We start from the raw sequence: 10,669 nt of genomic DNA, 5'->3' as shown, positions 1-10,669 counted from the left end.
TTCAGAATATATTAAACATCGAGAGAGAAATTAAAAATATAACTGAATTTCACTTCTTTTTAAGATACAAAATGCTTTACTAATAGATACGCCATCCACTAGTAAAGTTCGTGTATGACCACCTTTGTTGCGTATTGCGACCTTGAACATGAACGATCTTGAATTTTTAATCCTCATTTATTTTATAGACAAAAAAAATTCGTAAAAGTGTGACCCGTGAGGGTAAAACTTATTAAACGTAAATTTTTGCGATCGAAGGAAAGTGCGATCAAAAGTTCAAGACTATCCATTTTTAAGGCCACTATTGTAAATCAACCCACGACCTTTAAAGTGGCTACTTGTGCAAGTTGTGCACTTAACCCGCTTAAGATTCATACATCGGCCCAATGGGCCTTTAGAAACAGTGGGCTGAAATCATATTGAGACCAATGGGCCGAAATCATTTGAGCCCAATGGGCCTTTAGAAGCAGTGGGCTGAAATCATATTGAGCCCAATTCTGAATGCATCAAACCGTAAAACATTTTGGGATCGGAGCGTGAAACTCAAAAGGCTCCGTTTCAATGGGAGACAACAGCGATACAGCCACCGCACCGTCGCCGGCGAAAATCGCCGCCCAGGAAGATGCACTACTGAAGCAATTCTTCGCTGAGGTCAGTGAAGTTGAGCGCGATAATGAAGTTAACAGGTTGGCCTCTTTATCTCTATCTCGCTCTCTACATATGAAAACTTTTATTATGTTAATTATAGTTCTTCATCGTTGCGAATTTATTTGGCATTTAGTCGGTTTTTGTTTGCATGTTCATATCTCCGATGTGCTTAGAGTAGTTTTATGCTAATTTGGACGGGTAATCTTAGCATGAATTTGGATGAAAGGAAGCTTAAGGATGGTAGGAAACTTCACGTTATAGTAAGTTTAGTTAATTACAGTTTGTTTGGATGGTTGTTACCTATTGTTTGTATCGCATTGTGTTGATAGTTTAAATACAATGTTTGATGTGATCTCATTTACCTTTAGCCTTAAGCCTTTAGCCATTTAAAAGAAGACATTTTCCTAATCCGTTTCGAAGTTTGTTTTGGATTGATAATGTAAAAATTGCAGCCAAAAAGGGCCAGGATGTACAAATATCTGTCCAGCTTTGAAGGGGTTGAAAAACTAATGCACAGGATAACACAGCTCTCCATTATCCCAACCTGGAAAAGGAATAGAATTCACTCGTTGTTTGCTTCCCCCGTCTTATAAAACCTTCCTCTTTGCACCAACTTCAGCTATAGTTTTTGGTTCTGATAGTTCTGGATGTTGCATCCTGTCGAGGTAGAGTGTAAGGTAAAAAGTTTCATTTATATGTAGATTTCAAGACGGCTAACCTGTACGTCCATAAAATACTAGGGGTCAGTTATTCTATTTACGCAAGTTGGTGTTAACACCCTCATCACTACTAGTTTGGTTAGCTTAAGCTATCCTTTTTCTTTACAATATTATATTTTGAGTGTGTGTGCATCTTGGAGTGTTTGCTTTTTGATATGGGGGGTTTGTTTGGTCAGAACAATATAGAATTATATATCTATTTCTTGTTTCTTTTCTGAGAAGGGTATCTATTTCTTTTCTGTACTTTATTTCTATCATGCTAAGTTGTCGTAATCTGGTTTTGAATTTAAAAACTGTGCAGGATCCTTTCATGTTTCAAGTTGAATCCATTTGATTATCTTAATTTGTCATTCGATTCATCCATTGATGAAGTCAAAAGGCAGTATCGTAAGGTGTGAATTTGTCAATATGTTTTCCATTGACTTTACCTTTCTCTTATTCTGCCAATCATGTAATGTGTTCACTTGAATTACCTGCAGTTATCTTTGCTTGTTCACCCTGACAAGTGCAAGCATCCACAAGCAAAGGAGGCATTTGGCGGTGAGGACGATGCTCTTTCTGTGTGCCACTTTATATAATTCCATTCATTTTAGGTAGTTTCTGGAGTGAAAGATTATCTCATTTGTCCGAACTCTTTTGGTTAGGATAAATCTGGCGAAGTAACGGAATTTTGCACATCCTATAGCATTTTAACTGCAAGATATACAACTATGCATCATAATTCTGAGTGTAGTTTCCCGAATTTGTTGCAATTACCTTCAAGAAACCCCCTTGCCACATTGAATTGCCTAGTGCTGATGAAGAATGTTAATTATAGCAGAAGCTGTCTCTTTGAACTAACCCTAGAATGAGACTCAAGGATAACTTTCTAACCGATTCAATGAACTTGCAGTTCAATTGTTTTCAATATTTAATGACTCGTGGTTGCTGATGAAATGCACACAAGTAACATTTGACAGTTTTTTCACTTAAGATCATGTGAAGCAGTTTATTTTGGGAGCACTATGACTGCTTAGCCTACTATTAAAAAATCCTGAGATCATCTTTGTACTTTCTGTGATAGAGTTATTTCTAAGGGCCTCCTTGACTAGTGCTTTTCCAATTTGTTTGTACAATCATATGGCTAGAGTGTCTTCACATGTACTGGTTGTATTAACTTACACCGACACAGATGTTCTTTTCAAGGAAGAGTACATGTGACATGAGTTTGTTGTTTTTATTTGATATACTTTTAAGCTGACATCATTCTGCATATCAGATATATTATTTTTGAAACTGGTTACTTGTGTATTAATAGACAAAACAGTCAAAGCTAAACTGCCATCCTAAACTGTCAAAGTGTTTCTTGATCACCAAACTTGGCTTGATGCTTGCCCAAGTGGCTTGAGCTCGCCAATGTGGTGCTGCCAACGCCAAAGTGAGGCATTGCAGCTACCCATCGTCAAAGTGCTGCATTGTATTGTCAAAGTGAGGCTTACTGATCACCAAACCTGGCAGTCTCTCTTCCCCTCAGGCTCCAAACTATCATCCATATGTGGAAGCCCTCCCTTTTGTGCTCCATAAGATCATCCAAGCTCCTCCGTGTATCCTTATTGTGAGCTCAAATGGATCGTCATAGTTGGTTAAACTAGCCGTGCTCCTATCAGACAGTTCTCCATCTATCCCCCTCTATTTCCTGAAAACCTGCTTCATCTGAACTGTGTAGAGTTGCCATATCAAGTAATTTTTTTTTGGCTAGCAAACATTGTTATCACTTCAAATAGCAGCCCTAGGAAATTCGTAAAAGACACCTAATGTTGGAATATGTTTTTCTTTTCAATAGTATTTCAAGTAATCCACTTTCAGAGATAGTGCAATACCTCAAAGTTATATGTACAATCTTTGTCCTGTTGGTGTTTCTTGTCGCATTAGTGGGAGACCAGTTTAAGTAGCTGTTTGGAATGAGAAATCCCTCATTTGTTAGGAGAACCATCATGGTAGACATGTTTTGTGCAGAATTAGTAGCAGCACTGGAGTGTTTCATAAAGGAGTTCAACCCTTTTCTTATTGTCAAATTTAGTCTTTTAGAGCTTCATTGTAGTTTTGCAGAGTGAAATTTTGATAAATTGACTGTTTTACTGCTTTAGTAGGTTAACACTATTCTAAAAAATTTTGCTTCCTTGTGGAAAATTTTGACCAAATTGTTCTCATTTTATATATGCAGCTTTAGCAAAAGCCCAGCAATTATTACTCGACCCTCAGGAGAGGGATTATATTCTGAACCAGGTTAATGCAGCGAAAGGTCGGTTGCCCTTTTCTTCATATTTTAATCTTGCTTTTGTTTTATCTTGCTTGTGACATTGTCACTACATCAGTTAAGGAGGTAGAAACTGGAGTTGGGAGCCTAAAGGGCCACAATTTGAAGCTAAAATTCCAAAACCGACGACGAGTTGTGGGATGAACAAAAAGGGACAAAGCCCCCCATCCCCAGCGACAAGTAAAAGAGTTTGACAGCCCACACCAAACGGTCGTTTGGCATGTGGGCCATTTTTAATCAATTAGCCGGGCAGCTTTACACGACTTATTTAGTTTTATAGTTTTAATAAGTGTTAGGCAGCCAACGACTAGCCTTTTTTTTTATAAATCATTATTATTTTTTCGAGGATTTGTTTCTTGTTGATTCAATCAACTAGTCATGTGTTAATAAACTACTAGTTGAAAAAATGTTAAGGAATCAACTGGAAACAAATCCTCAAAAAAATGAGAAGGAATATGTTCAGGAATCTGAATCTAGACCATTCCACAATAAAATCATTAGCTAGTCATGTGGCAGCCAACGGCTTCTAATTCTTTTAGAAGGCTTTTCGTTGGCTGGCCAGCGCTTGATTTAAAATAAAATTATTAAATGAGTCATGTAAAGCTGCACGACTAATTGATTTTAAAAAATGGCCTGCACACCAAACAGCCGTTCGGCCTCCAAACTTTTTTGCTAGTCGTTGGGGATGAGGCGTGTTGTCCCTTTTGGTTCATCCCACAATTCATGTCCATTTTGGAATTTTAGCTTCAAATTCTGGTCTTTAGGCTCTAGACTCGTAGAAACTGTTTCTGTTACTCCCTCCGTTTCAAAAAGAATGTCCCTATTTCCTTTTTAGTTTGTTTTAAAAAGAATGACTCCTTTCCTATTTTGGCAACACTTTAACTTTAACTTTCCACGTGGCATGTTTAAAACCACAAGATTAAAGGGCATTTTGGTACATTTGACATAAATTTAATTTAGAACCACAAGATTAAAAAGTCTTCTTTATTTTCTTAAACTCCGTTCCAAGTCAAACTAGGCCATCCTTTTTAAACGGAGGGAGTATTATTTTATTGTGGATATTGTCAAAACTATTAGTTCTTACATATTTGGCCATACTTTTATGGGCAGAGTAACATGGCAAATGCTTCTTTTGTTTGGTAATGCAAGTTCTTGTTTTGTCACTAAATTAGTGGAAACTATAATGTTCTTCATTGAGCTGTATCTTTTTGTGTGGCTTGCGTCTAACACGAAAATGTCTCTTTATTTTTCTTCCCATTGGGTATGATCAGAAGAGCTGAGAGCACAGTGGAAGAAGCAGCTTAAGAAAGATACTGCTAGTAAATTGAAATCATTAGTTACTGAGGTAATTCTATTTAGTAGGCTCTTCTGCAATGTCTTCTCATCAGATTATCCAACTTGAATGTCTATGATTAGCTGGAATTGTTGTCCCTGGATTTGAAATGGGGAATTTTCTTCCTGATGTTATCTGTAGCTTTGGTCGGCCTCTTTTTTCTTACATTGAGAACCCATTGCCCAACCACCTTGAACTGTGCTTATATGACACCTTGATTTTCTCCAAGCAACTAGAGTTGTTTTGGACAGTCTCTCACCTATCTGTTATAGAACTTTTGTTGAATTCCTCATGTTGTCTACCCCAAAGGCTGAGATAAGGGAATGTTCGATAGTAGTTAATTGAGCATTTATGAAATCCGTGTTACCATGAAAATTAGTTTTCTTAATTTGAGATGGTTGATTTCTTGACTAATAGGGAAAGTTCGACCAAGAGCATGAGCAATCAGAAGAATTCCAGCATAAGCTGAAGTTGAAGGTGAAAGAAATCTTGACGGACCAAGAATGGAGGAGGAGAAAAATGGCAATGAGGGTACTTATACCAGTTTCTTCTCTTACCCGACATGTTTTTAGATTTTAACTGAGAATTTATAACTTGATGTTGTGTAGATATCGGAAGAGGAAGGTCGCTTGAAGAAAGATGAGGAAGAAACAAAAGAGTTGTGGAAAAGGAAGCGTGAGCATGAAGAGCAGTGGGAAGGAACTAGAGAAAACAGGGTTAGTTTTCAATGCATTATGTACCTTGCTGTTTCCCAATACATGAACGTTGCAGACTTATATTACAAACTTCTATATATCTAGTCAATTGTCTAGTGTTGGTTCACAGTTTGTTTTATCCAAAAAAAAGTTCCAATGCTACATTTTGGCATGTTTTTTTATTCTCTCAGAAGTGATGCTTTTTTTTTTTTTGAGAAGGTAGAGGTGATGTTTTTTCCCATGTGGCTTGTATATGTGTTATCTGGTTTTCCATTTAAACCGGCTGATTTGAATTCCATTGTATGTTCATTTGAAGTATGTTTTTCTTTCAAATAATTCAGCATGGTCGAAGTTTATACAAACTACTTAATAGTCTTGTTTCATGAGTTGTTAGGATTATATGTGCAATTTTATCTACATTTTCTGCACAAAATCTAATCTTTCGTATGTCCTCTGCTTGTGTTTGATGTGGTTATAAAATAAAATCCCTGAAGTAACTTCTACTTGAAAGTTGCATCTCGGTGTATTCTTGTATTTTGTGTAAACTTCTAAGATAAAAAGTATTTTTTGGTTCACTTATCTTGTTCTAAAAGGAGCAGAAAAAGAAGCAAGGCTATTCCTTCTTGCTTAAAGGGGGAAGGGGGTTCTGGCTCCGTGCTGGGTCATGGGTATCTCATCTCTTAGCTAAGAGCCTAAGACATGGTGCTACAGGAGCCAATCAAATGATTCTCTTGATTTCAGGAACATGAAGTTGTTGACGATTGCCTATGAACTTGAGTGGTTTATGTCATCTATTATGTAACTTTACTTTTACTATGAAGACTCTTCTTTGAATCTGCAGCGTCATTTTTTTTGTAGCAAATGATACAACTAGTAACACAGGTGTTTGGGTTCTTTGGAACATAATAATCTTTTTTTTTTTGTTTCCCACTTGGTGTCGGTATCCATTTTGGGGCACCAACTGATCCGGATTTGTGCCAACTGCTGCGTAAGACTCGTTAAATGGAGATGTGTTCTCTACCAGAACTTTTTCCATTTTCAGGTCTCAATGCTGAGACTTCTGGTTAAAGATGGAGGAATTCTATCCATCCTACCACAAATCCCGGGTGACAAACGTGATAATAGTTTGAACCTAAGAGGTCTTTGGAACATGATAATTGTGTTGAACCTAATCTTCATGATAATATGAAATTGTAAAGTTAAGACAATCGAAATGTTCCAAAATCTAGACTTACTGAATTGAGTTTCTAAAACTTTTCTTCTATTTCTCATCAGGTGTCCAGTTGGAGAGATTTCATGAAGGGAGGAAAGAAGGTAAGACTGTTATTACCTTATATTGCAAACACTATACTTTTCCCATCCCATGTGAAGATAATGAGGGGAATGTTTATAGGTCGACGAGAACACTAATGAACAAGTTTTCTGTGCTTCTGCAGGTTAAGAAAGGAGAAATTCGACCTCCAAAGTTGAAAACAGAAGATCCCAATAAATCTTACGTTCAACGACCTGTGAAACGAGGCTAAAACACATGTACGCAACTAGTTTTGTTTCTGTGATATTTAAAGCTTGTATCAATTTGTATCCGTAGCTAACTTAATTATTCTGCAGCAAAATATATTTAGCATTCTATTCTAGATGTATATTAAATTAGACAAGTACATTTGACATAGATTTCTGTTTATGAACTGAATCCTGAATATGTTATATGCTAGATATACGACAGGTGAAATACGAGTCACTGTTGTGGAGTTTTTTATATAGAACTTGATTCTCCATTATAGTTGCGCTATTTTCCAATTACAGGAGTTGAAAAAATGACTATTTGTTATATATTATATGCATTAGAAGTGCGTGTGGAGATGTTGAACATATATAAAGTTATCTTGATTCCTTTAAGACATACATATATTAGTTGTTTTTTAACAAACTGAATAATTTTATCCATCAAACCTCGAAGCTATTCGATTCTTTGTATGAACAAAAAACTGAAAAAGGACAATGCTACATACACAAGGATTGTATAAGGACTATAGGAGTACAACAATTGCAATATGTGAGAAGTTACATAAAAATTTAGAAGGTCAAATAATATCAAAATAAATATATATATATATATATATATATATAAAAGATAATCCATGAATAACTTTGCAAGATACATGCGTCTACTTTAGTTTCTAACTGAATATTTGTTTCCTTTTTCTATTTAGTTTAGCTAGGTTTATAACATTTTTAGCTAACAAATTAATATATTTATCATAAATAGTCAACATATTAGTGATATGATAATAATTTTATTATATTTTAATATGAATCCAAAAATTATAAGAAAATGTGCATAATTAATAAGAATATCAACTGTTTTTCTTGGACAACATGACAAAAAGCTAATACATGAACAATTTATAAATTGCTTGTAAATTTTAAAATAACCTTTGAATTCCTGAAAAGAGATATTTTTTTTTTTTGCTCATTGAAACATTAATGATGCGTAATAATTTGGTGAAAAATAATTTTTTTTTTGGAAACATCTAATTTTTTATAAAAAATAATTTAATAGGGGTAAAACCACTTTCGACTTTTTTTTTTGTTCCCACTTATAGTAATACATGATATGATATGATTTTGTTTGTCAATGTACAATGGGAAACTTTTGAAGATCCTCAACTGCTTCTGTGCCTGCAATCTGTCTGAAGGGCTGTTGTTGTCTATTGTGCTGAGTGCCTCAAAAGCCTTATAGATCTTCAAAGAGGATATATTTGTCTCCACAAATGGCTTCATGCCTATGTACATATCACTGGAAATCCCAGATGTTAAGAGCATGAAGCTCAAAGTATAGGAAAAGAATCTAAGTCCAAGCAAAAGAACCTCGATCGTTCGCAACTTGGGGACGGCCTCTGGTTGGTGTAGGGGGTCTGTTAGCATTTAACTCCTATAACAGATAGAGTGTGTTAACAAGACCCACACAACTTAGATCAAAGCACAAAAAGATATATGGGGAAAAAAAAACAACCTGCATCCAAGTGTCTTCTATATGCCGTTCAGGTGAATTTTCAGGCGATGAAACTGGCGGAATTGGGTGGATGAGTTTTGGAACCACAACAAGATCTCTACCCAGTACCAAAATGGCACCAGCATTGTTAGCAGTACCTGCAGCAGTAGAATAGGAGAGTCCTCTTATATAGATAAAAACGTCGAAAATAATCCTCTGAGCATCCAAAATCAGTAAGAACAAACATACCGCAGTAATTGGTGGCTGAAAAAAGCGTAATCAAATGCCCCTGAGCAAATCTTTCAAAGCCATCCATCACGCATTCGTGGGCTCGGACTATTAGTTGAAGATCATTGTTGTTGCAAAACTCCATCACACGATCGGGCTGCATGTTAAGGAAAGTTTTTACATAAGTGCAGTGGAGGAATGATGCTATAGAAATTACATGCAATCAACAAATCTGGCAACTAAAAAGAGGAATGACCTGTGATTGTCATGGACCAAAGATCCAACACCAAAAGCTAGAAAAATGATATCCCAATCATCAGAACTTTTAAGATAATATTGTTTCAAGGATTATGAATTTAGTACTTCTTAAAGAAAAGAGCCTGGACAGACAAATTAAGATTGTCCAACCATAGAAATAAATGAAGACAAGAACAATTGCAGATGAGGAGCTACAATAGCCCAACGGAACTAAGAAAAAATACGTAAGAAATGACAGCCTGCGCAGTGATGAAATACAAAAGATAGCAAGGGGTGGACGGAGGCAACTGATTTTTTGGGTCAAATTCCATTCCTTTATGAGTCACTGTTACTAACTTCAGTTCTCCCAAATGAAGAAGAATATTGCAGCTTTTAAAATTAAAAAAAATATCTAAGAGTAGTGAAATGAAGAATTAAGAGAATCAGTAGTCTCAAAGAAGTTGTAAAATAAGTTACTCACCCCAAAAGTTACCAAGCCAGGGCCTCTTGCATTTGGTCTTAGTCCTTCAACACTATCATTTTCTGTTGGGTCAGACCTAGATGCATAAATCAATTTTAGAAAATAGGACAATGTCAAAATGGAAGAAGGAAAAAGAGAAGACATGGGCTAACCACAACAAATCCATCAGAACGATTGAGCCAGCTTCCATAGTGATAGGACGCTGGATACTCTCTATTTGCTCAACGTGATTAATGGACCTTCCAATCCCACCATGCATACAGATGATTTTTTTCTCGATCAGGGCAGCCAGAGGAAGCCAGTTAAACAATCTATTAATCCGATGCCATGCCCAGATTCCATCTCTCTCACCCTGCTCCATAAAGAAGATCAGTAACCAACTAGAAGAGGGAAGGAGGACTTCCAATTGGTAAATGATAGTAGCATACCAGGCGTTCAATGCACTCAATTCGAAAGCCAAAGAGCGCATTTATATCTGAAGCTTCATGGTTCCCACGTATTAAATGTATATTGTGAGGATACTCGACCTAACAAAAACAGTTATGTGCCATTAAAATCAGTAAAGAGCAATTCCGAAAGTGGAAATGTATCACAAGTAAATAGCAAATAGATACCTTTAATGCAAGGAGAAGGGTAATGGTCTCCAAGCTGTGCTGGCCCCTATCAACATAATCTCCCAAGAAGAGGTAATCAATATACCTGAAGAATCGATTACACAAGATTAGCAAATTAGCTTTTACTGAAAAAAGAATTAGTACCAAAGGAACAGCATTAGAAGTGCATATTGACATTGGAAAAAGATCATTTTAGCTATCAACTACAAAAATTGGTAGATCTAAGAAGCCAAGGATAGAGAGAAACAGAAAAATGTACATTGCAACAGCCCTCCAAAGAGGTGTTACAATGGACAAAAGCCTGAACGGAGATATTTACTTGTCATGGTTACATGTAGATCTCAACTTGATTTACACCATTCACCAAACACTTTCATTTTTTTTTAATTTTGTGTTTTTTTTTTTGGGGTGGGGGGGGGGGGGGAG

At 36.2% G+C, this 10,669-nt stretch overlaps 2 protein-coding genes across 4 annotated transcripts in view; one reads left to right on the top strand and one right to left on the bottom strand.

Annotated features, from left to right (window-relative positions):
• Nucleotides 1-523: 523 nt before the first annotated feature.
• On the top strand, nt 524-7,466 carry LOC107003213 (J domain-containing protein spf31-like). Its single transcript, XM_015201506.2, has 9 exons — nt 524-686; nt 1,669-1,759; nt 1,847-1,907; nt 3,571-3,648; nt 4,935-5,008; nt 5,414-5,527; nt 5,605-5,712; nt 6,967-7,005; nt 7,128-7,466. Exons 1-9 carry the CDS (start codon nt 562-564, stop codon nt 7,212-7,214), a joined length of 777 nt encoding a protein of 258 aa, XP_015056992.1. The 5' UTR covers nt 524-561; the 3' UTR covers nt 7,215-7,466.
• A 777-nt stretch (nt 7,467-8,243) lies between these two features.
• Nucleotides 8,244-10,669, bottom strand: part of LOC107004679 (serine/threonine-protein phosphatase BSL3-like) — a 10,546-nt gene continuing 8,120 nt past the window's right edge. The window contains exons 15-22 of one of the 3 annotated variants that reach the window (XM_015202980.2): nt 10,244-10,328; nt 10,058-10,156; nt 9,782-9,981; nt 9,630-9,705; nt 8,933-9,068; nt 8,705-8,841; nt 8,560-8,623; nt 8,244-8,488 (exon numbers count right to left, since the gene is read on the bottom strand). In XM_015202980.2, coding sequence (XP_015058466.1) covers nt 8,475-8,488; nt 8,560-8,623; nt 8,705-8,841; nt 8,933-9,068; nt 9,630-9,705; nt 9,782-9,981; nt 10,058-10,156; nt 10,244-10,328 — 811 coding nt within the window. In that variant the 3' untranslated portion in view covers nt 8,244-8,474. Of the gene's footprint in view, nt 8,624-8,704; nt 8,842-8,932; nt 9,069-9,167; nt 9,205-9,629; nt 9,706-9,781; nt 9,982-10,057; nt 10,157-10,243; nt 10,329-10,669 lie in introns of those variants that run through there. The other 2 variants (XM_015202979.2, XR_003575160.1) reach the window with 2 other exon arrangements.

This window comes from Solanum pennellii, chromosome 11 (genome assembly GCF_001406875.1).
Source record: "Solanum pennellii chromosome 11, SPENNV200".
In the NCBI taxonomy this organism is placed as follows: domain Eukaryota; kingdom Viridiplantae; phylum Streptophyta; class Magnoliopsida; order Solanales; family Solanaceae; genus Solanum; species Solanum pennellii.
Note: the sequence above shows the minus strand (reverse complement) of the source record. Positions and strands in the feature narration are given on the sequence as shown.